Source organism: Lichenostomus cassidix, chromosome 1Aa (genome assembly GCF_008360975.1).
Source record: "Lichenostomus cassidix isolate B80296 chromosome 1Aa, HeHo_3.0, whole genome shotgun sequence".
Classification (NCBI taxonomy): domain Eukaryota; kingdom Metazoa; phylum Chordata; class Aves; order Passeriformes; family Meliphagidae; genus Lichenostomus; species Lichenostomus cassidix.
In genome coordinates, this window is record NC_139480.1 from 19,178,879 (window position 1) to 19,205,066 (window position 26,188).

Consider the following 26,188-nt stretch of genomic DNA (forward strand, 5'->3'; position numbering starts at 1 on the left):
TGTGTTTGAAGAAGCATAATGATCCAAAGCCAAGTGGAATGCTTGTGCTCTTCCAGTGCTCTCATTTCAGAAGGTGGGTTGCAGTTTAATCTCTGATGATACTGAGTTTCTTCTGTTCTTGTTCCTGGAGCAGTGTGGAAGCAGGAGGTTGTTTAGGACAGTTAGACCAAATTTTGTCCAGGTTAAAACTTTATCACTTAGCTCAGTTCTTCAGAGAGAAGGCAATACAGTTTATAGCATTTGGGAGTCTAAATACCTAAATCATAATTTACTTCTTAATTTTTACAGCTTGTATTTGCAACAGGTTCTGAAAATAGTATTTCTTACTGGCCAAATACTCTGGTTATATAAAAGCCATTGAGTTGTGCTCAAAATGAAGTAGTGACTCTTCTTATCAAAAGCTTTCTGTGGAAATACTTGATTAGACTTAGACAAGTCTAATACTTGATTAGACTTAGCCTGTGGCTCTACCATATATCCTGAAATACCCTTGCATAAAATCGAGTAGTACTCAGATTACAAAACTGCAATGAGAACCTCTTGGAGATGAATGTCTGGCTAGTCTCATGTGAGAGTGGGATCCTTTTCATGTCTTGGTGAGATTTCACTGTAACTCTGCTTCATGAGCTTGTAAACCTACAGTTGCTGAATGTTTTGCTGCCAGCTCGTATTTTGGAATGTTATGTAGGTTGCTTTGGGGGCTTTTTTTGTTTGTGGGTCAGGTTTGGTTTTTTCTCCAAATAAGTGCTACAGATATGATTCTTCTGTTAAAAGTAATACAAATTGCAATTTTAATATTCTTGTTCATGCTTATTTCCTGAAAGATTTACTATTAACCCTACTGTTCACAGATGTGAACCCAACAGGAGCATTTCACAATGGTGTCACATCCAGTGTAAGATCACAGTCTGTATTCTAAATAGTGCTGCCACTAGCCTCTCTTTGCTACCTGTGTTTGGCCAGCTAAGGCCCTCAGGCATTTGGGAGAGCTGACAGCAGGTAGCTGTGGTTTTCCCCAGGAGTTACACTGGGTTCATGGGAAAGCTGAAGCTGTGCCTTTCTGCAGTCACAGTGTAGTGCCAAGCGACAAGATCCCAAACATCAGATACTGCTCTCTGCAGAGGCTGGGAGGCTGCTCCCTGAGGGGAAGTCCAGTGGCTTCAGGACAAGACATCAGTCTGCACATACATACCCAGTCCTATAAATTCCTGAAGAACAAGTCAGGTAAACATACAGCTCTCTGCCTCCCCGGGCAACAACACAGCTCAGTCTGCAAGCCACTTGCTCTTGCAATCCCCTTTTTGGTAGAACAGAAGGCAGACAGCTAATTAAATACAGCACAGATAAAGAAACAACATAGAAGATGTGTGCTACAACTGTGCATTACCATGTTTTCACACTGACTTTGGAACCAGAGTAGGTGCAGAAACACTCAGGTCAACTTCACAGTTGGTATATTCTGACTCTAATACCTACTTCTAGTTCAGAAAAAAAATCAGAACTACCTAGGCATCATCAGAAAATAATTTTATTCAATACTCCACAGGCCTGGTAACATACTAGCTAGGCCTGTAGCTTTAAGTAACTGTCCCTTAATGAGACAACGAATTTCTGATGAATATATCCACATTTTAAGCAACTGTGACTCAAAATCAACATATTTCAAAGCTGCAGGCCTCTCTATAACATTCTCATAACATTAAAGTTCAATTGTCTCTTTCCATAATATAGGGGGAAAAAACCAAAGAAGAAAAGGAAAATTAACAAACTGAAAATTTGATCCTTTACTTGAAAGCAGGAGTTGGAATATGTTGGGAATTAAAGCTTTATTTTGCTTTTGTGATGCTGAATTTCTGTTTCAAGTGTTTCAAATAATCATGACAAAGTAAGATGCATAGCTTAACTTAAGGATAAAGTAACTAAGTTTGGCACAAGTAATCCAACAATTACCAAGTGCTTGAATAGTCAAATATTACTTCTCCTACCAGATCACCTTGGCGTATCATATCCTCTTCCACTGTGACTAGGAGCCTTGAAGAAATTAGTTATATTTAGATTAAGAATTAGTATCAGTTTGAAAATAAACCACATCAAATAACAGGTACAAATATCTGTGGGAATATTTGTACCTCATACCCATCTCTCCACAGTTTTAGGAAGTATCTGTTAATTTATTTCACATACATGTATTTACATTGAAGGAAATTCACACCACTGAAAATACAACATTTACACATTCACAGATATACAGTTTTGCACTCTCTCCTGTATTAAGAGCAGGCACTCAGCTTTTCTATCTCTGCAATAATGACAACATCAATTTTCAGCAGATCAAACAACTGGCAGGGTTGGTGGATTTTAAGCATCATCATGCTCTGTATGTGGTGGCTATATTCTTCAAGCTTTTAGATGCCAGACTATTTCACTGAAGAAAAATGCCTCTTGTGTGGTATTTGCATAAGCTTGTGTAAGTTATAAGCATATACATATAGTTTCTGTTTTACTGTGCTATCACTGATCCTTACTCTGTAGAGTTCAGTTATCCTTGTAGTAGTTATTAAAGTTGATTCGCAGCAGAAAGTCCTCCAAATGTGGCTGGTATCCCCTATTTACAAGCTTTGTTACCACTGGAAGAAAACGGAAAAAATAAAATAAGCTACAACTAAGATTAATATTGTAAAGTCATCCTTGTCTGTATATGTGCCTTTTAATTAAAAAAAAAAAAAAGTATAATGCAGAAATCTGAGGCCAATAGAAACAAATGTATATTTTAACATAAGAAAAGTCCAGTATTTCTTTCTGGAATTATAAAATATTTCAAATAAGATGCAAAAGAAAGACTATGTATCAGTTCTGAGTGAAAGTGTATTATTCTAATAGAGCATTTCCTTATCAAGTTGCTTTCATAGAAATATAGAAATCATAGAATCTTTCACAATAAAATAGTGTGTTCTTATCATAACTTCAACTGACCAGGAAGCATGTTTAGGTCCTCTGGTGACCTCTGTGAAAGAAGCAGTTCTGCTGACATTTTCTTGAGCAAAGTCCATTTTGAGAGAGAAAACCAAAGAGAAATTTCTAGGAAAAACCCCTCAGGCTCTATGAACGAACAAACCGACTGCTCTAAACATCCTTAGTTATGAAGGAAAAAAGCCAACAGAACCTCCCTAAGCTCACAAATATCCCATGCACTAATATCAAGGGAATTAGCAGGCAGCAGCAGCATGCAAGGAAGAAGGGGAAGTGTATTCTAGAAGTTAGGGCCCGAGCCAAAGCCATTGAAGTCCAGACATCTTTGTATTGGCTTTCAATGGATTCTGGATCAACCCATTGTGCAAAGAGAGCATTTTACAATACATGGTGACTGAAGGTACAAGTGGAGATGAACAAGCACATATTTGTTTGGTAGTGCTTAATAAAGAGGGTGTAAAGAACTGGGTCACTCATCAAATTTCCTTACGGAATGGTCTATTAATCTCTGTCCATGAAGCAACCATAGATCTCGTAGTATGGGCTTAGGTGGCTCCCAGAGGTGTTCTGACTTCCTGCAGAATTTGGAAGCAGCCATTCTAACTCATCCTGAAATATCTGTTTTTGGTCCTTTGACACCATTTTTGGACACCCTTAAAGAATAAAACGGGCAGCTCATTTCCTGAAGAATATAGTCTGAACTAGAAAATATTCTAGAAAAATAGATCTAAGAAAAGCAGTTGCACCTCTTTCAGGAATTCAAGATTCAGTTTTTTTTCCTAAAAAAAAAAAGGAACCCAAACCCCATGAACCACCTTTGTACTAGAGGAAGGATATGAAATGCACTAAAAACACAAGCAAGACCTGAAGGAGAAATGGAAGGTAACCATTTCATAACATTATAGCCTAAGCTGACAGTGATACGAAATTTTATCATGTTAAAGGAAAGAACTTTTGCCAAATGATCCACGTAGTTTAAAAACACTCACCTGGAGCATGTGCTAGGAGGCTCTCTGAGCTTTACTCCAACACAGGAATCAGAATTTTCTAATTTCATACCAGTGACAGAACTCAACTAGTGCATATATATCTAAAATTACTTCTAAGTGGCATCTAACTACCTCTCATTGCTGCCAATATAAAGTTCCAGAACTCAATTCCAGAGAAAAGAAAAAGAATGTATGCACATACGTAGAACTAATCACCAAATACTTATTTTGTAAATTAGTACAAACTTACAGTCAGTTTTGAAATATCTGTTAGATTTCCTGTGTGGACATCTTAATTGATGTATATGGCAGATCTTTGCAAACCACAGTAAAGCAGTTTTCATTTGCGAACTACATTTCCAACATTCTCCGAGTATACTCATCTTGCTACTTTTACATTATACTACCAAAACATTCCAGTTATCAGTTGACCTATTCTTCTATCTAGATTTTATGCAATTTCTTACCTTTGAATAAGAAATGGGAGTAATACTTGAAGGTATTGTATGACTGCTGCATCAGACCAAAGTTGGGATGAACAGCCATTTGCTTCCCTGCATCAAAGCTCCACGACTGAGAGATGAGCTGGCTGCGGAACTTCAAAATAAGGCTGAATATGCTGTGTATAATGTTCATCACAGAGGCTGCCTTCTCTGTCAACAGACCCCTAACAGAACAAAAATGACCTCAGAAATTAGTTGATGTAATTAATTGGTTGTAAGACTACAAATACAAAGGAGTGACAATCCTTTAGGTTGAAGGTAATTGCTTAAAAAAATCCCCAAGACTGCAGCCAACAAATTTTAAACAAGGTGCCTAAATCTAAAACAGTTTACTTGCACTTCCAAAAACCATATACTTGCCCTTGTGTATCTGATTTCTAGAATGACATCTGCCTTTGCAAAAGAAATTATATTTAACAACATCATGCTCTGAGTTTCCTTAAACTTTCATTCTACCATCTGTTACCCAAACAGCAGCTCTAGGTAAGTCTTTTCTGATTAAAACTGAGAGAGACATGAGAGATTTCTTTCCTTATTTACAATTTCTGTTCCTCATCATCTCCCTCCATCTCACCACTTTATCATTTCAGTGTACAGTCTTCAAGAAGAAACCAAATAAACTCCTTTCCTCTTAGTCACATCACTCCTCTGCCTCACATACAGTAACCAAGGGGCTAAAAGCCTGTGATTCTTAAAAGACAGGTGCCTCTAGCACTACTCATAAATCTGGACAGAGGCTTCTTTTTGTCCCTTCCAAGTCCGGCCCTGATACTGCACATATATTAAAAGCACATACAATGTACAGGAGATTGCTTTTACAAGCTAAATCCTCTAGCAAGGCTTACTGCACACACTACTCACAATGAATGGAACTGCAGTAATTTAAACAGGCTATTAACAAGGAGGGGGTGAAAAAGAAAAAGAACTGTGTGTGCAAGTGTGCCCTTAGTTTAGAGCTGTCCTGAGTAGACTGGAAGCTTGCAGAGGCATGGAGAACAGGAGAGGGAGGTAATTCAAGGACTCCGGTAAGTGAAAAGGATGGATAGCTGAGAAAAAGTATCAAAGTATAGACCTTGTAAGATGCCATGAAGTTTGTTTCTTACATAAGAACACTTTCATATGTAAAGACTACTTAGTGTGTCACATAAAAGTCAGTTTTGCACAAATACATTAGACTACAACTGGCCACTTCATTAACATAGATTTGAAGCAAAAATAAGTATGGTAGCTTGCCTGAATATTGCTTTGTTGAGGTATTCAGCATGTGTTCTGTGAATTTCTTCTAGGTTGCCCACAGAAGACAGTTTGTTTCCAAATTCACACCATGTAACATGAAGAATCTGATTAGCAATGTAACCTTGAATTACTTTCACAAAATGCTGCATCTCATGTTTATACAGCTGGAGCTGTCGAAACTGAACAGAATTTGATGCACGACTCATTAAAGCTGAAAATAAAATCAGAAATGTATTATCATCCACAGAGACCATCTAAAATCAGAATTTTGAAAGAAATTAAGGTTTCTGTTAGTAGGGTCTGCTTAAAATGCCAAAGAAGAGTCTTAAGAAAATTGTGGCTTTTGAAGTTTGACATGACTGTGTATATGCAATTGTCTAGCAGAGGGTGCTGAAGGCATTTTAAACAGGATGTTCTCTTGTTCACTCATCATATTTACCAGTGCGCTTTAAGTGAAACCAAACATCCTTGAGGGTCCACACCATGTGCTTCAGCTGCAGCAAAAAGGAGAAGATCTTGTTGTATTTATTCATGCAGCTCTCAGTTATGACAATGTTCAGAGGCCAGTCAACCTACAAGAAATAACAGTGCTGATCATACTACTTTTTGTTAGAAATTCAAAGATTATTTAAAACACAACTATTTCAACAATTATTATGTATTTTAATAATGTAATGCAGTGGTCAGGCTAAGTAAATCCTGTAGTTTCCATTATACAATTACTTTACTCCATTCTTAGAGATACTGCATTCTTATGAACATATTCACTTTACCATTGTACGTAAGAACCACGGTGTAACTGCAGTATTCCACTTGCTCTTTCTTACCTTGTACCTGAGCTCTAAGCAACTCAGAGCATCTGGTGCGTTGGGCTTGAACATTTCTGGGAGATACTTGAGGGCAAAAGAAAGATTGGAAGCAAGCTGGGTGTCACCATGAAGACTGTACTGAAGTGCTTTATTTAAGATAGAATTAAGAACCAGTGGATTCAGCAATTCACCAGGTGTTTGTCCTGATCCAAGCTAGTGGTAAAAAAAAAAAATCCCAATTACACCATATTAATAAAAAGTCTTGGCTCCTGAACACAGGTGAATTAAAGCAGAATGGCAAAGTGGTGACTATCCCACCTTGACTAGAAGTTTTTAATTCTGCCACATGGATGCATGAACAGCCTAAGAGGAAACTTCTGAACTATTTGCTGCTCACGGCATGAAGGTAATCTCATACCTGCACTGATTTATTTTCGTATGTCTGCTGTGATTCAGGAGCTGCTCCAAGTTCCTCCTGCAGAGAGTCTTCAGAAAGCCAGGGAACCAACTGGAATTTATCTGACCTCAATCTGCCTATCTCATCACCTCAGCACTCTCAGATGTTTACAAATAAAGCTATTCATCAAGTCTAAATCCCCAAGTGCTTTCCCTAGCTGAGTCCAAAGCATTTCCAGGACTCAGAGAAATGCATTAACTCTCATACAGCCACATATCTTCACTGGCAACCACCTATATCAACCCAGGCTATCCATCCTACCTTGCTGTCTTCTCCGTGAACATAGCAGCAAGTCATGAAAACACTACTTCATCAGAGGCCCAGCACTCTCTCCACATGCCCTCCCCTCTGCTCTCTGTTTGAGGATATTTAAGGAAAGAGTAGGTAGGCCATTCCACTGGATTTCAGCAAACAGCAACAGGCTCTTCCAGCCTTGCTGCCAGCAGCCAGGAGGGGACAGAATAGTGCAGCAATTTTCACAGGAAAGAGTGAAATACCCTTCCATGAGTGTCTATCTGTCCAAGACATTTTTTCTCTGTCCTTACAATGTTAACAGAGCTCTTTGCTACAGACTTCTCAACACATTACAAAAGAGGAAAATGGCACAAGCCAAGATTCTAATTCACACCATTCCCTCATCCCCATCCAAATCAATTCAGAGGTATCAAAGTAAAGCAGACAACCCAAACACTAGGGTTAAGACAACAATGCAAATACCTTCTCAAACAACAGGTCACTGAGTGACTGAGCAAACTCCCCGTCTTCCATTAACAAAAAGTGTCTCAGTGCTTCAAAATGCTTCTCTAGGTTCAGCTCCACGAAGTAGTAATCAACTATTGCTTTGTTCACAAGAGAAACACTAAGAATAAAAACACAGAAAAGGTATCACACTTACGTGTAACTCCTTCCTTATAGTTAACATTCAGCTGTGGCTACATCTGATTAATGCTCCAGTACTTAACTCTGATATCGAAGACAAGATGTTATTCATATAGGCAAAAAAATCTTTATCCAGAATACACCAGAATTAAAACCTACCCCTTCAGGTAATTGGGTTTAAAACAGTACTGGGGAAGTGTTTTAAGACTGGCTACATAGTGATCTTTAGAACATATTTCTGGGCCTGGAGCAACATTTTATCCATAGCCTTCTTATCTCTGTCACCTACACAAATATATTAAGAAAGACTATTAAATCCCCAGTAAGAATATACTAATTGATAAAAATCAATTTATTTAATCTCTGTCACTAGATATTAAAGGCAGGTCTATACTAGGTCTATACTACAGTTTACAGGATAGTGTAGGTATTCAACCTAGCTTTAAATAATTTAACTTGCCTATCAGGGATAGGCTAATTCTGGCAGCACACAAGTCAGGCTCCTCACTTTGGTTTGCTAGATGTGTGAATCTGTACACAGATCATTCTGGTAGCCAACCAGGTATCTAAAATTAAGTTAGACAATAACATCTTTCTACATTGCATCAAACTTTGAGTATAGCATACTCAGAGCTAGCAGGTGGAAATGCAAACTTACAGGAATGCAGATTTTAAAAGGAGTGTCTGTGAGTAACTGTTTTCATGACAGAAGATAATCTTGCACAAAGTAACAAAAACTTTTACTTAAAGTACTATTAGATATACTAATTAAACAGTCCAACATATATGTGGTTTCCCTATATATCCCAACAATTACAAGAACAGGTAACTGTAACTGTATTTTCATATTTCAAAACAGCCATGAAGCTGGAGTTCCCATAGAAACATACACTGATCAATATGATGAACTTTCAAGTAATCAAAAGATTTTTCTTTTTTCACTCCCTTAGCTTTCACCTTTCAAATAAAATCTAGCACACATATTTTACACCTTCTTTTTAAAAGAACAATGAAACAAATGGTGTCAAAATCCCTGCTGTGTAATCTACAAGTTGGAGAGTGAACATTTCCCTCTGAGCCCTTATATTCCAAACAGACATTCAAATTTTTAATTTGCACATAAATATTGAGTTTATGTTACTATTTATCACACAGATCTGAACTTTTTAATTAGCAATGGACTATTTACTGAACTATTTTTTGGAGCAAAGTGCATATTTAAGAGATCCATCTGCAACTCCCATCTCAAAATATAACACATTAACAAATACTCACTGAGATACAAGTGGAGCAGTAATAGAACGTTTCATCAGCACTGGCAGAGACAAGAGCTCACTCAGCTGTACAGCAGTTTCGTCTGTTGCAGACTGCACCATAGGATCCACAGGAAATGTATATGATCTTGGTATCACATGATGCAAGAGATGAGAAACTGGTGGTTCTGCTAAATTTAAAAATACACAAACATTGTAAGTTATTATATTCAAGAAGCCTAATTATATGTTCCTATTAAACTCTACATACGAACACTTCTAGGTTAGAAAATCATACCACGATTTTCTCATAAACATGTATTTCTCATCTTTGTGCCTAGGAGCAAATTGTTTGGCTACAGGAGTTCATAACATTGGTAATTCACAGGTAAGTCACAGGTTTTGCTGGCACTCAGGTTTCTTGCTCAAATTTACCACATCATCTATTGATCTACTGTTCCAAAAGTTCTACTCACACATCAAATCATAACTATCTTGATACTTTTCAATACAATACTGATCCGATAAGGCTTTCAGGTAAGCTTGTTCTTTCTTCCATGTATCTTCCTCTTCCCCTTCCTCCTCCTTAGCTGCAGGAGCATTAGCTTCAGAAAATAAAGTTTCTTGAGACCCAGTATCTTGTGGAATGACTTTTTCAGGTTCTTCTTTCTAAAATTCATAAATGGAAAAAATTTTATTAGCGATGCTGGCTTTGTCTACTCAGGCTTAATGTACTCCTACAGGTAACTGCCTAGCTGTTCCAAATGAAAACAGAAGAGCCTACTCACCTCTATGTTTCAGAAATATAAAGACAATATGATTTAACAGTGACTACTAGATTAGGAGAGAAATTTATTACCTTAACTACCAGTGTGTTCAATTCTTCGAAGGAAAAATAAATCCTCTCAACAACTACTTTTGTTTCTTACCTCCAAGCTCTGTGAGGAATCTGGAGAAGGGTCCTTGTTGACAACATCTGCAATTACTGTAAATACAAATAAAGACAGTATTTACTTAGAGTTACTTATAATACTTGGTTAATGCTTCAGATCTACACCTGAAGTTGTTCAAAATTTCTGCACAAACTATCATGGAAACAACCACACCAGTAACAGTACCTCCCCACAGCCCCACCCAGGCAGTTTTATACATGTTCTCAAATTAAAAACCCCAAAAGTCCTGTTTTTCAGGCTAGAATTTTTTTAATGCTCTGCTTCTTTCATATAGACACTAAGCTCAAATTCTTTCCTCTGAATTCTAGCACTATATGAAAAGTTATGCAAGAAATTAAGTAGTAAGTCCCCATTCAGAAAATAAACATTTACAGTTACCTTCACAAGCTCTTAAACAAATGCTGGCTGAACAAACCGAATTTTATTTTACCTTCATGTTTCTTTTCTATTGCATTTTCATTTATATCATCTTTAGTATTAGCATCAGAGAAGTCTGTAACACCGTCAGACATCCGCGACTGTGGCAAAGTCTTTTCCTTAACTTGTAATGGTTTTGCTTCCTTTCTGCTCCCTTCAGCAGGAGATAACTCTTCACTGTACAGAAGTGTCTGAACTGTGGAGTCAGATGAAGAACCTGAAATGGTTTTACGATGAGGTATTGGATCATTCTCTGTAGATGGGGCCCACTTCCCTATTTGGATGCTTGACTGGGATGCGTGCCCATGGATGTTCCAACGAGGCCTAGCTGAGACCACCTCTGACACATTTTCACCAATCTTGATATTGGCATCAGATGCATGACCATGGACGCTCCATCGAGGCCTTGTAGGAGCTACATTTGATACATACTCTCCAATCTTAATATTGGCTTCTGAAGCATGTCCATGGATGTTCCACCTAGGCCTCGAGGTCTCTACCTCTGAAGCATATTCCCCAATTTTAATATGAGCTTCAGAAACATGCCCATGAATATTCCATCGGGGTCGTCTAGATTCAACTTCAGAAGTATAGCTGCCGCTTTTTATGTGGGAATCTGAAGAATGCCCATAAGGACTTGAACGTGGCTGATAAGTGTCCACTTGAGATACATATTCTCCCACTCTGATGCTGGCATCAGATGCATGTCCATGAATGTTCCACCGAGGCCTTCTGTCCTCCACATCAAATACATTTTCCCCAACTCTAACATGTCCCTGCCAAGCTGCAGATGGTCTGAGAACTGTATTAAAATCATACTCGCTTTGTTGATGCAATGGTGCATTGTCTTCTTCTGGTGCTCCTTTCGAGACAGACTGACTTTCACTTACTTGCAAAGTCTCAGAAAGATCTGAGTTAATATTTCGGAATGCTTCATCTAGCGAAGATCCTTGCATCCTAACAGCAACAGGTTGTTCACCTTGTGACTTTGATAAGAAATCTTCTATACTCACATTGGATTCAGGCAAAGAGGCAGCACTGTCTAGAGGACTGCATGCTTTCTCTGAATTTTGGAGATTGCTTTCAGATCCTGTTGGTTTAGGCTGAAAATGCTCATCAGCATTATTATTTTCTGGCTCTGGCACGGGCAGTGCTTTGTCAGCAGAAGCAGCACATTCCTGTTCAGGCTCAGATTCTGTCTCTTCAGAATGCAGAGGTTTCACAAAAGACACCTAAAAAAGAAATAATTACAATACTGTATGGCTAGCCACATAATTAACCTACTAACTAGGGTATCACCTTATTATAGGATTGAAAATTTTCCAATTTTTCTGAGGTACTATAAATGATAACTACTCACCTTGCTGTTACAGTGAACCGTGTGCTTACTGAACTGAAATGAACCATGAAATGAAGTCCCTTTAGGGAAACTTGGAACAGCAACTTGAAGTTTGTGTAAGAAAATAAACTCACCTGTGACGGTGGATCTTTCTCAATAGGGTTTTTATCCAAAGCCAACTGGCACTGTTTATAAGGAATAATATCTAATTTTCTCCTGTAATTTCCATCTGGAAGTTTTTCAAGCATTTCCTACAAGCAAAAAAAAGACAAAAACCTTTTAAGTACCAAGTACCAAATTTTCTCATTTACATTTCTTAAATCTTTTTAGGAGGTACCTCAATGCGTTTTTGATCTTCTAAGAGAAACTTAAGACGGGCTGTTTCCAACTTGTGTCGCTGGATTTTCCATAATGTTCTTTGTTCTCTACGGGCTGCATCATCAGAAAGTTTGCTATAATGGTCAATTAATTCCTGCCTATATGAAGATAAAAATAAAGCTAAGTTACGGATTTTTTTATATACTGATTTTCATGTTCCTTTCTAAAGGATATGACTTTTTAGCGCTTCAGAACCGAGAACTGGTTTTTAAAATGTAGAAGCCAGAGGCTTCAGTCACAGAGAATAATCAGGTGGAAAACACGGGACTGTATTCTTAGTCAACAAGTATTTCTGTAACTATTATTAGCAGGTCACTCGTTTGTCTTAAGTAATTTTAGATAAAATAGGAGAAAGTGAAATATCAATCTAACTCCATCTGCTTTTTACTTCTGCTTTGACATACATGTGACCATTTTTGCTGTGGACTCTTCTTTTAAATTTTAAGATGTAGTTAAATATTTTTCCTGAAATTTTGATTATAACAAATCCACACTGGATAGGGTTGGCAGAAATGAATGGGTCCCAGATATTTCAGCCACAAATCATTCCTAACAAAACTGCTGGCTCATAGATTACCAAAAATCCTTACATCCATGTTCTAACTGCAAACATTGTCCTTGTAGAACAATGTCTGGGAACTACTACTACCATATACTTTAACACACAGTAATTTTTCCTGAGGTCTTTATGATGGTTTTGGAGACTACTCAGATATCTTTACCTTGCCTTTTTTTCCAGTTCTTCTTCTAAAGCTTTCAGTCTTTTTTCTCTCTCTCTGAGCTCTCGGGCATAGCTGAAATCATCATCAATCTCCTCCTGCTTTATCGCAAGACGACGCTGCATAAATATTTAACACTTTTAAAAGCTGCTCTCAATACCAACTGTAACACACACATCTGCAAGAAGATTTTATTTGTACACCATGAGCTATTAATCCAACTTCAGTACAACATATCCTGTCATTAATTTGCCTAAATTAAAGTTGGACTCCAGAAACACAGAGTGATACCTCTTGGTCCTTTGCAAACTGCTCTTTCAGCTTCTGAAACTGTTCCCGTTTCTTTGCATCCAAAGCCATTCGTTCTGATATTTGCTTGTCTGTATTAAAATGAAGATACTGTTAGTTTACATTAATAAACCCACTAGAAAACACATAAAATGCCACTATAACTTACCACTAATGGCTTTTAGTACTTTGCTAGCAGTTTCCCGAGCATGAACAATTAATTCTTGTTTGGCTATTTCCACACGCAAATCCTAAAAAAAAAACCAACCAGAAAACCAAGGTGGAACTTCTTCTACGATTTTAGACTTGAAATACACTGTTGCAAATACATATGCCCATTTTTTAATGGTTATTAATGAATTAATAATAATAATTAATAAATTAATACAATACAAAAATATGGATAAAACAAATAAGTAAATGGAAAATCTACAAACTAGTATTGAAAGTTAATACTCCAAAATAAACCAAATCCATCTGATATGCACTAAATTGATGGAATCTGAAAGACAGACGTCTGTAGCTAAAATGTTCTGAAAAAACAAATAGCTATGGAAATTACAAATAATCTTATCTGGTTACTAATTAGCTTGTCTCGTTTGTTAAATTAGAATCTAACAATCTTTTCAGTAGGAGGACAAATCCGCTGCTGCAAAGAACTAAGACTGAAGTCTAACACTCATTTAATACATGAAAGGATAAAAAATGTCAACACACCACCTATACTTTTAAAAACTATATTAAGTAAGTTTATTTGCTCTGACAGCAATTAAAACTGCAATTAATCCATTAAAAATTCTGACTATAAATATGAATTATTTAGAAGCTATAACAAAAATGAGTTTTTTGAGTATTTAAAAACAATCATAATGAGGTATTTATTCCTTTATTCATTTACCTTTTCCTCCTTGCTTATGGAACTGTATCGGGCAATTCTTTCCATTCGACCTACATACACTGCACAATCTCTCTCTATTTCTTTCAGTTCTTCAAGAGAAAAAATAACTGAAATCCGGGGAACAGGTATATCTGACCAGCATATATAATGCTGAAAAATGAGAAATTTCCTTTTATATACATTTTTTAAAGTGTAAAGTTTTATATTATGAATTCACATTATATATTTTTTTTAACTTAGTCATGCTTCAAGACACTGACACAAACCTCCATACAGGATCTAAAATTTTTATTAGTATCATCTCTTAGCACTTATATAATTCACAGTAGGAGACAAAGGTACAATGCTCCACAACTTGGATCACAGGTCAAATTCTTAGAGGTCTGTCTTTGCTGCTGAAAATCTAATACATACATTTATACTAATCATGTTCTAAATGTCTCAAATTTTCCTCTTCTGAATATCTAAATTAACTAAGCATGAGTAACTCAGCTCTGAACGCATCTCTCCTGTCAAAAGTTAGGTTCTGTTCACTTACAGCCCCCCCAGATCCCCAGTCAGTAGGAACTCTCTGGGACAGAACTAACACATCCACAGGAGAGAGCTCCACACAAGACATAACTCTCAAATCCATGGCCACTGCACACTGCAGAGCACTAATCTTTACGTATCCTTGGTCTTTCTACTCTGCCTCAACATGCCTAAATCTCTGAAGGTACTCTATTAAGTGCAGAAAACAGATAACTGAGCTTGAAAGAAAAAACCAAACAAGGACACATGCAGACTCACACCGGATTCCCCCAGTCTCCTGGTTAAAGCCAGAAGATGGGATGCCCAGGGCTATATTTCTGGGAATGTACTACTAGCCTAGTCAGAAGGAAAAACCCATCTTGAGGGCATTATCAAAAAGGGATGAAATGTGCCTGGCACTCTCAGACAGATGGAAAATGACTGAGCCTGAGTGCCATATGACCTGGGGGAAGATACTGCATTAGTGATAGATAAAGCTGTAACTTATCGTGGAAATGATGGCTGACACTTTTATAAAGAGCCTGGTACCACTGGTACACCTGAGTCATGGTTTGGGAATGGTTACCAGAGCAGATTCAGGAGAACAGGCAGAGAGACATCACATTAGAGGTAATAGGCTTATACCTGATACTAAATAGCTGATAATGAGTGGCTCTGCTCTGCTGAGATTGAGCAGCTCTCATCTTAAAGAGAATGCTGGCTACCTGGGAATGTCTACAGACTTCAGACAGCTCTCTGGTTGTTTTATTTTTAAACATATAGAGAGAAGAGGGAAGACATAAAGGAGTTGAACATGTTTTTCCTATCAAGGACAAGAATCGTTCTGCAAAATATCAATACACTGAACTATTTAAGCACTTCTTGAAAATTTAGTGATACAGCTGGAAGAGTTATGCAGAACTGAGCCAAGACCTGGTAAGTGAGGCAGCTTTAAACCAAAAAGGAGTAGTGCAAGAAGTGGAAGGCACTTGCTTGGACACCTAAAACATTTCTGTTTCAATCCAAAGAAAAGTAAGAAATATAGCATGTGCATTGTATACAACAAATCTGTTAAAATGTGTATTTCTGCAGTGTGGTGGTAGCAAGTGGAATGGATAATTAACTAACAAGTATCTGAGAGCAAGTAATTGCCTTTCATGATCCTACTTATGCAATACTGGCTTTTGATAAAGGAGTGAACTTGCAAAAAACCTGGACTCTTGCTCTAAAAAAGCATGATTTTCTCAATGTAATAGAAAGGAACCAACCCAGAACTTACCCTAGGACAGCACAATTTCAGCAAATTTATGGTTTTCCCACATATGTATACATCATTAGCAATATGTTTAAGAAATACAGGGACACAGTCTTCTACTTCTTTTGAAATCAAAACATAACCATGAGTCCAGTAATGTTTATCTACATAACAAAAACATGAAAACATATATTTTAGTTATTTAAATAACAGCATAAATTATGTAAATTAGAAATGGTCCATATATATACTATACCTCTGAAACAAAGATAATCCTCATTCACCTGAATCATAAATTCTCCATAAACATCTCTGAATACACCACTGTATACCCAATCATAGATAAATCTAAAAAAAAAAAATTGTACAATATTGAAAATCAATCCTCTTGCCTTCCCACCTTTATTACAACCAAGCAGTTTGTATGTTCTTTAAAATCCCAAAAGACACAAGCTATGGGCAGGACAAAAAGCCCAGCAATTAAGTGATGTGACACTGCTATTTAAATATACAAGAGATTGTGGCCTACACTTTTCTTAAACAGAACATTTCAGTGATAATTAGTTTAGATAAGAGAACAGTGCCTCAATTAAAACAATCATTTTCTTTCTGCATATCAATTTACTAAGTGTATATAGAAACTTATAGGAAACTTTGCAGCACAGTGAGAGAAATGCAGAAAGGACTTCTTTTAAATAGAGGTAATTTTAGCAAGGAGAAACTAAAAGGGCATTAAACAAAGATGCAATACGAAGCACTTTTCCCCCAGACCTAGAGGCGTTTTTAATATACATGCAATAATGAGAACGACTGTTCTGCAATATTTAGTCATGCTTTTTCATATTATCTCTGTGTGGGCCAAACTTTTGAAGAAATAAAAAACCTGCAATTTTTTATACAACACAATCTGATGTTATAGGTAAAAAGGCTCAGAGGTCCTTGAAGATTTTTTTTTACTTAATAGTATGCGGCAAAGAGGAAGAATTTAACGTAGCAACCACTGTTCAGTTTTAAAGTCGTAAGGAAAAAGTTAAGAACATTTCAAGCATTAAATCTGATGCTTCTATTGTTTATTTGAGCAACAACATGTATTATTTAATTTCTTTCAGGTTAATAAATGAGTGGGATAACACTTTTTGCAGATAATAGAGGCTTCCTTCCAGTGCAGTCCTGATTGAGTATAATTGACGTTTCAATACATATCTGCAATCAATTTAGGAATCACACTAGTGTGATACTTCCAGATTTTTTTAGGTTCCATGTGATGCCCTTGGTATTTTAAAAATCTGACTTCCTTCTATAAATAGCAGAGTAGGAGCTGTGAAGATATTTCAGCCAGTCTTCTGGTAAATCTGAAATTAAGCTTCTCTGAAGATTATTTCATGTAGAAGGAAGAAAACACAAGAAGGGTGGCCATGGGCAAAATCTTAAAATTTAGAGCATTTTGACAGACTTTTGTTTTCTCTTCAAGGTATCATTACATCTATTAACTAACATTGCAAACTGATGATGGACTACAGCTATAATTCCTGTAAACAGCTATTAAAAAATTACCATCTCTTCAGAAGTCTATAAAGTAATAACTTCTATATTCATATGCACTGCTTAACAAAACTGTTGCAATCTAAGGAACTCTACTTTTAATTACTTCTATTATCAGTTAGTTCCATCTACTTAACATACAACAGATATTTTATTCGTTTTTGCTTACTAAAAAGCCCGTGAAAAAAAAGACAGAGGAGAAAAGCATAACCTTCCCCAGTTTGTACATGAGACATTTGTCAGTTTCCAGTTTCAGGATTTTAAATCAGATATGAGAAAAAAAAAGACAAGTAGTGTATCCAAGTCTTAAATTCCAGTATGAATCTTCACGACCAACAGCAAGAAAGAAGTCTTATTTACATGTATTTATGTACTAATCTGGTTATACATAAACACCTTATGTTGCTACTGAGCTGAAAAAGAGAGGGAAAGAACAGCAAAATTAATTCATTTTAATATATATTTAAGATACAGACATATTTTTCTCTGAAAATATTAAATGCCATTGTTAAACATGCAGAGTTACTCACCAGATTACCAATTTATAACTCTTAAACTCAATTATGCAGAAAACAGTATGGACACACCTTGTGTATGGTTCACAGCTTGTCTTCAACAAAGACAGAAGAACTGGATAATGCTCATTGCTACAATTGTTGAGAGCCTCTTTGTACAGATATGAAAGCAATTTAACACCCTAAAAATGAAAAATATTGTAACATTAGGCAGCAAACTTCACTACAACTTTAATAACAAAATACTCATAAATGCATGGCTTTACATGTTTCACTAGACACAGAAGGCAGGATTCATCTCACTTCCTCCATCTATCTGCAGTCAAGATCACTTTACCTGAGTTAGTTACTTCAAGCTCACTTTATAGTCTCTAGAGTGAAATCAGTATGTTTAGAGTTGGATTCACATGACTAGAAAGCTTGTTTTGGGCCCTTTGTTTATTTTAGGGATTGAAAACACAGGACAAAATTCCAAATTTTTAAGTATCTGGAGATACTTATAGTATTCTAACTGGAGGTCCAGGATCATATCTTTGCTAGCAGAGAAACCAACACTAAGTATCCTCATGTAAAATCCAAGATCATTTTGAAGAATATTAACATTGCAACCCAAACTAAACATAAAAACATCAAACAAAACATCACCGTAGGAAATGAAGCACCAGATCCACCACTGATCCCCAGTGCTGTTGTTCCTATGCCACAAAGTTCAGCTAAATACCTAAAAAACAGTATTAAAACATATATAAAAATTTCAACCAGAAGTCTCCAAGATCCCAGTGATGAACTTTCCTGAATTTGTATATACAACCACCATACTGTATCTGCTGAATAATAACAGGGCTAACAAAGAAACTGACTATTAAGACCTTATATGTTTTCCCTAGAATATTCTGGATATATAAAAAAAATTTCTGTTAAAAAAAAGCAAAAATACTGACGGGCTAAATAAGAATGCCTATGTAATATGGTCTCTTTTAGTGTACGTGAAGAGACTGCATTTTTTCTGCTATGAAAATCATAAACATTTAATACCATTTTCTTACCTCAACTGACGACCTAATTTTCTGAAGAGAAAGCTGATTGTTAGAAGACTTAAAGTAGGAGGTGTTGACAAAACACAGGCTCGGTAATATTGAAGATACTTTCTCAGTCCACTTGTGAATGCCTGGCATGAAGAGAAAAATATTTAAAGTCTTACCATACAAGTTGTTAATAGTCTATCAATGTCTCATCTCAATTGCATCATCATGAAAACAAACCTTTTGCTAAAATAAATGGCATATGCAGATAAGGGGGACTTGTACACTAAAGTGAGGGACAAGTGAGGGTCCATGCAACTTCAGACATTCCAATTAGCCAGATGACTCCTCTACACTCTTCATACATCCAGTGCACAGAGTCTGTACTCATGCACAGTGTAATAAAGCATCTTGGCTCAGCTTCTTGACTTGCCCTTTGAGGACCTCCTCGTTCTCTGTAATACCAACCTAAGGAAACCTGTCCCCTTACTTTTATGCCTAAACTGGATACTGCAAAAAACTCATCTAGAACCTTATCTAACAAGAATACCTCCTTAACAGAAATTGAATAACATTGCTGTAAATCAAATATTCAGAATGAATACATTTTCATAACTAATCCTAACTTAATTCTACGCATTAGAGAGAGATTAAATCACCAAATATTAGACAGTGTATGTACAGCTCAACATAATATCCAGAGGACTGACAAGGAAAATTTACACTTAATTTTGAACCAAGGAGAAGTAATTAAAGCTATTGAGTACCCTATTTCTCCACTTCAGTTTTTAATTTTAAAAAAGATTACATATATATAAACACACAGTGTACTCAGAAAGTTCTTGTATTTTAATTTTATAAATACGTAATGTTCTTAAATAATTTAAAAATTATAATTCTATAGTCCACAACAGAACAACATGACTAAACAAATCACACTTTGGGTAAAAAAGACATTTTACTGCATGTTTCAGCGCAAGTAAGCAACTAAGCAAGCAAGCAAGTGTAATTTAAACACAGTGGCACTATTGATTGCTGACCTGGGATGGAGCATTACACTTAAAATACTTTGCAGTTTGGCAGAATGCAGAAATTCCAGCTTAAAACAAAACCAAAGTCACCTTCTCTTACCTCAGATAATTGGCCCACTAAATCCAGTTGATTTAACACAATTGCTTTACCTGAAACACAAGTCCTTTGCTGTATGAGGAATCCAAAACTGGCTGAAGAGAGAAACGACTTAGCCGTGTGTAATAGGTTCCATACTCCGCAACCTCCGAGAGCAGGTTATGCATTGTCTCTGGTGATGTTCCAGATACATACACCCCCTCCTTTATCACAAAGGACTGAGCAGCCTAAAAGGACATAGGGAGGAAAAAAAAAGGTAGATTCAACTATTTCATAGCTGTATTCTGATTTAAAATAGAAAACATTTACACACAAAAACAATAGCACACAAATTTTCAGTTTAGATACTCAAGTGACTGAGACTATATAGCTAGGACAGTGAGACAAACATTGAATTGTAGCCAAATTTCAGAGTATGAATGATACCTTCAAACATATTGAATAAGACTTATTATCTAACTCCTTGAAGAAAATCCAATCTACAAAATTATTTACACATCTATATTCAAGTACTCATAAATCTATTTTCCCTTAGAGAACTACAAGCACTCTTAGCCTAACATAATTGAAACTTCAATATATAAATACTGCCTTATTGACATTAGGCAACATATGACCTTTTAACACTAGCCACAACTGCAGGATCTCAAGAGAAATAAATGTATTGGAGAGGAAACCTCTATGAAGAAAAAACCAAAAGGATTTGACTAAGAAGTAGAGATTAAAATCTTCCATACCTGATTGAGTGAAAATGTAGTGGATACCACACCAATGAGGACATTTAAGACATCCTTAACCAGTTCAGGCTCTTTCATCAGCACAAGCTGAGGAAGCTGAAGTACAGTACTAGTAAACAGTTGCAATTCGCCCTCTCGAAGTTTGTAAAATTTGTCAAAAGCTTCTCTCCCAGCTTCAGTAAGATAAGGTTCCTCTTTTTTACCAGGTGGGCTGTGTCAGAGTAAACACAACATTACAAGGTGATTATGTGAAAAGAAGGAAATACATCTCACACAGAAAGAAAAAAGCATCTCAGAATTTTACACAGACAGAATTCCTCACGTAAGTTACTTGCAGTACAGTACATTTTTAAGGGAATATTCATTCAATGAAACTGTAGCTCAAACTCAGTATACAAGAAAGAACAAACTCAGTATACAAGAAGAAACACGCAGATAATTTGATCATCAGTTAAGAGACAGAATCCATGTTACCAGCTGCTTTTGTGGACTTCCCTGATGCAGTTTTCATACTAGGAAAATGAGGCCAACATACCCACATTTCCATGGTTCATTCAACACTAATATTCAAATAAGTTAAAGAAAAACATGCTCAAAGTGCTAGAATGAACTTTTATTAACACATTTTACCTCTTCACAGTGAAGATTTATCCCCTCCAAACAACTTCTGTTTCCAATTATTCCAAAAATTCTGAATTCTAGTAGCCGGTATTACACAAAATCTGTCATGTATATGGTCTATATATGACCCTTAAACCCTTACAGTCAAAACAGTAACATGAAAAATTGTCTTGCACTAGGAAAAAAGCACAAGGGGGCTACAGTGGCTTTGAAAAATCAGAACAGGGAACTTCTGAGTTTCTGACCTTCTAAGGCTCAGAGCTGAAAAACCACTGTTTAACACTGTAATAGTACACCACTAGATCATTATTTAAAATTACAGAAAAAATACAGAGCAAATTTTCTCCAAGAATCAGGCATACCACTGTCCATCTGAAATGTAAGGAAGATACCTGCCATACCTGCCTTTTCTTTTATCTTCCATTTTAGGGAAGCCTTAACAGGACTGTAGAGAACCTTCTCTCAGGAGACGCATCTTCTACTCAACAGCCAAATGAACTAGAAGTCTAACTAGACCATCAAGAAATCTGTCATAATTTTCTGGTTTGTCTACAGGCCAGGAAAAGGAATACAATACTCTACAATACTGGGAGACATTTGTTTAATTCTTCTACCGCTCTAAAATTACCACTTTCTCTTTTGAAACTGAAAATCGGGAATCATTTTAGCCAGACAAATTGCACAGCAAATAAGTAGTTAAAATAGTTAGAAAAATGCTGCATTTCATACAGTGTTTTCCTAATCCCTTCATTTTTTGACAAAGATGATTTTATCTCTTCCTATGAAACTGCTGCACTCTAAGAACTAGTGTGTTGAAACCTTTATTCCTTTATCCCTATTAATGCAGTGTACTGAATTCTGTCAATTACACATGCCCATTTCACTATTTATCCTGATGCTATTTGGAACTAAGGTGCAATGCACTTTCATCCATTTGCATATGGTGCACAGTAAGTTTACCAGCAAGATCAGACACATACTATCCAATTCTTTCCCAACATCTTCGTTTGCTGGGTCCATATGTAAGCACTGCATCCCACAAGTCTATGTCTGGAGTCATGCTCGGCTCTGACTGAGAATCAGGAGTCAGATTGGATGCTGACTGGAATCCTTCATCTTCTGACTGGTCTATACTTTGGGGAACCTGTCAGAAAGAGCTCAAATGTCAGACATGAGAACATTTTAATGAAGATACTTACACTAATAAAAAAGATGTTTTGCCACTGTTTGCGACCAAGTGCCTCTACATGACCCAACCTCTCTCACCTGTCCTCCCTTTACACAAATTTTAAATCATTACTGTAAGCATTCTTTTCATTTTATGAGTCTCTACAGGTATTAATGAGTATACATAAAAAAACAATCACCTTCAAAATACTATACTAAGCTTGTTGGTGTTAAACTTAAAACTTCCTTGTTTGGTAAGCATATAGTTCTACAAAGTGAGAATTTCAGGTATGGATATTCAACAATATGTAGCATTAATAAAATCATAATGCTCTGCCGTTTGTTCAAGGCAAATGATCCAGGCCCCAAATCTTCAAATTTGTAAACGTTTTGTTAACTATGACTAACATAGTTAATTCCCTTATTCATATGCAAAAAATCTGTAAGTGTCCAAACAGTGTATAAACCACATCCTCAACTCCCACTCAACAGGAACCATATGTGCAGAATTTTTCTGTTTTAGTAAAAGACAATCACACTCATATAAAAAGCAGCATATTCCTCAAGAAATTCCAAATTTTCCAGTCAGCTGGAAAGAGTACAGCACTAATTCAAAAAGGTTCTGCCTCCCCTAAGGTTACAATTTACACCCACATGTGCACATTGAATGGCACAAGGTTCTTCTATTTCTATTTAATGTGTCTGTCTTCAAATTTCAATTCAGGCTCTGAATTAAGGGAATTGCAAGATCTATCCATATGTTAAGTAGAGGGAACAAGATGAGGATCTAAAGGTAGGCTATAAATAAGCCTACCTACACACAGTAAAAACGGAAAGAAATAAAAAAAACCCTAGAAGTGCACCTAGTACTTCTATGAGAATAAACTAGCAAGAATAAACAGAATGGACAGCAAAATGGAAAAAAAGATACAGCAGAAACTGTACACATTAAAAAAGTAAAAGGATAACAAGAACCGGACATTCAATGCGAAAAGATGCTTTAAGATACAAGCCAAGACAACACTACAGCAAGTTAGATAACATGATCTGAACAGCAAAGCACAAACATTCAGACAGGGATGCTTACGCAGTCAGTCTGAGCACTAACAAGTAAGCACAAAGCAGAGGAGTTCAACAGAGCAGAGAAAAATGCAAGCAAAAGGTTGCTAAGGTAGGGAAAGCATGGATACAGCTGATGTCTTAAATTCATAAAGTCTATGGGCAGATATGGGTTTTGACACAGCTATAGGGCAAGACCCAGGTTTTTGTTACTGCTCATCTATCTCCATGTTGAAAAACCTTTCTGCAAAGGAAAGGATCCCTGCTTCATCCTAAATTCCAGTGCTGTACGCTTCTATCACCAACTAAACTATTACCTACATTTTAAACTACAGTTTCAAAGTGGCACACAAAAGCATGCATACACTCGTTAGTCCAAAACAAATGATACCGTACTTTAATTGCAAGTCCAGACAAATCGGCATTGTCAGGCACTGGTGGTAAATCCAGCTTGATGTCCATATCATATGTACGGCTGTGGACAAGAGCACCGAAGAGTGAGACGCGCGTCTCTTTCTCAAACTTGTCCCCAGCAGGATAGCTCTGTGAGAACAGCCCTATGGCAGGGAGCCCAGTGCCGGGTGCAGCCTCCATTATCTGAAGTGTCTTTTGAATCGTGTCGTTGAACTGACATTCTTCATTCGTTATCAGAGATTGTATGTCAGCTTCAAACACACTCACATCATAATAATCATAACCCTGGTATTTCACATTTCTCCCAACATATTTGTTGTTCAGAAAATAGTCCTTTTTTTGTGGTACCAGCTGAGGAGGACCTGTTCCAGCAAGCTGTACCAAGAGATCTAAGACAGAATTAACTTCAGTAAATGGTAAGCATTCAGCTGTTTCTAGTTCCTCCACAAGATTCTCCAGTCTATCCGCTTGAGCACCCAGGCCAGCAACTCTCAAGTTGAAAGACAGCATCAAAATTTTGTTTTTCACTGGAAGTCTAGAAACGTTTGATTGCAGCTTATGAGCCTCATCTTGAAAAAGGTTCATGAACAGGGCGTTATAAGCAACCCTTTTAAGATTTTGCTTAGCCCTTCTCTTGCTGATCTTCTGCCTGCCTAAATGAACCTTCCATGGCAAACCTGTCAAGTGTGCTTCACACAAATCATTGAACAACTGAGTGATGCTCTCCATTTCAAATGAAATTGTCAGGTTTTGGCAGTTACAGTCTGGGTGTCTGATTTCATGTGAAGGAAGACCTGAAAAATAGCAGGAAAAGGAAGAAACTTGTAAGGTATATAAGAAATCGATGAGTATGCTTTAACCTAAACTGAGAAAGCCCAGAAGGAAAGAAAACTGATCTCCCACATATTTAGGACAGAAGCTATAAAAACCACACTTTTAACTTTGATCATCAATGAGGTGATGGTGCAGGAAGCTTAATTCCAGACGCCCAATTTTTCTCAGCAGACTGAAACAGACAAGAGAAGGCTGTGCTGGTTCAATCCCGGATTCCTGCGGGAACACCACCTTTTCCCAGGAGACATGCACCACGTCCCTCCCGCGCGGCGATGCCCTCAGCCGCGGGGCCGCGCGGCCCAGAGGACGTGGGCAGCCGCGGCTGCTGATGGTGACTGGAGGCGACCGCCCGGCTGGGCCGGAGCGCAGCCGCCGCCGCTGCGGCACTCCGGAGCGCCCGCCGAGGAGGCGCGGGGTGCCGGCACCCCGGAACAGCTGCCTGCGGCGGGGCTCACCCCGCGCATCCCGCTGGGCCCGAGCACGGCGCGCCGAGCCCTCCGCCGCCCCGCCACCAGCGCTGTCCCGCGGGGCTGCCCCCGGCCCGTCCCGCCCGTCCCGCCCCGCCCGGGCCGTACCTGGGGCGCTGCCCGGACCAGCGGCAGCGGGACCGCTCCGCCGCCTCCTCCCGCCGCCTCCTCCCGGCGCTGCCGACGTCACCCGGGCGCGACAGGGCCCGCCCCGCTGGGGCACAGCAGCGCCGCGCGGCCCAGCGCTGCCGCAGGGCGCCGGCAGCAGAGACACTGAGGCAGCGACTGTGAGACAGCGACTGTGAGATACCGACAGTGAGATACCGCCGCTGAAACAGCGACACTGGGGCACCGGCACTGAAACTGCGATACTGAAAACGCCGGTTGGGACCGATCACGAATTGTGCGCCATTCCTGCGCTACTCGCCATCAACGTTGTCGGCACTCAGCTGATAAAAAAATAACAACACGCTAGCGCCAGAGAGCAATGAACCACGCTGGTCCCGAGCCGCAGGAGGCAACTGCAGCCTTCTGACAGTCTTTGCGAACAAATTCCATCAAGAGTACGCTTTTCCCCCCCTTACATAATGTTTTAATAAAGGCTTAGAAAAATACATATCAAAATGCAACATTTAAGTCATTCAAACATGATGAATTCCATTGAACAAAGGCAGGGAAAGGGGAAAGAGCTGAGCTATTTCTCAGAAAATGCTTTTGCATTGAAAATCCTGAGTTAAAAAAAAAAAAAAAAAGAGGGGGAGGAGGCATTTAGGGGAGAGAGTGACAGAGGGAAGAATGACAAAATCTCCCGTTAGGAAACAAACAAATT

General features: G+C 37.8%; 1 protein-coding gene across 3 annotated transcripts; it reads right to left on the reverse strand.

Moving 5' to 3' along the window:
* Nucleotides 1-2,150: 2,150 nt before the first annotated feature.
* Nucleotides 2,151-25,614, reverse strand: TUBGCP6 (tubulin gamma complex component 6). Of its 3 annotated transcripts, none has more exons than XM_085041714.1 (27): nt 25,468-25,614; nt 24,041-24,852; nt 22,399-22,562; nt 20,798-21,008; nt 20,114-20,287; nt 18,957-19,078; nt 18,556-18,631; nt 17,983-18,092; nt 16,110-16,201; nt 15,878-16,017; nt 14,089-14,238; nt 13,360-13,441; nt 13,194-13,282; nt 12,906-13,021; nt 12,143-12,281; nt 11,940-12,056; nt 10,480-11,698; nt 10,026-10,081; nt 9,573-9,765; nt 9,119-9,287; nt 7,682-7,823; nt 6,526-6,720; nt 6,138-6,270; nt 5,696-5,909; nt 4,427-4,626; nt 3,461-3,623; nt 2,151-2,627 (listed from the first exon to the last, which is right to left on the reverse strand). In XM_085041714.1, exons 2-26 carry the CDS (start codon nt 24,785-24,787, stop codon nt 3,472-3,474), a joined length of 5,202 nt encoding a protein of 1,733 aa, XP_084897840.1. In that variant the 5' UTR covers nt 24,788-24,852; nt 25,468-25,614; the 3' UTR covers nt 2,151-2,627; nt 3,461-3,471. The 3 variants fall into 3 exon arrangements, with proteins under 3 accessions (XP_084897840.1, XP_084897846.1, XP_084897842.1); XM_085041716.1 differs by lacking the exon at nt 2,151-2,627 and adding an exon at nt 2,824-3,099; XM_085041720.1 differs by lacking the exon at nt 3,461-3,623.
* Nucleotides 25,615-26,188: the final 574 nt, after the last annotated feature.

What these genes read in the sequence shown, in the direction of transcription:
- TUBGCP6 (XM_085041714.1), bottom strand. Translation starts at nt 24,787, where the DNA reads ATGGAGAGCATCACTCAGTTGTTCAATGATTTGTGTGAAGCACACTTG. An exon ending in ATTCCTCACAGAGCTTGGAG is followed by an intron (nt 9,766 to 10,025) that starts GTAAGAAACAAA and finishes TATGAATTTTAG; the next exon opens with AAAGAAGAACCTGAAAAAGT. An exon ending in GCTTAGAGCTCAGGTACAAG is followed by an intron (nt 6,271 to 6,525) that starts GTAAGAAAGAGC and finishes TATTTCTTGTAG; the next exon opens with GTTGACTGGCCTCTGAACAT.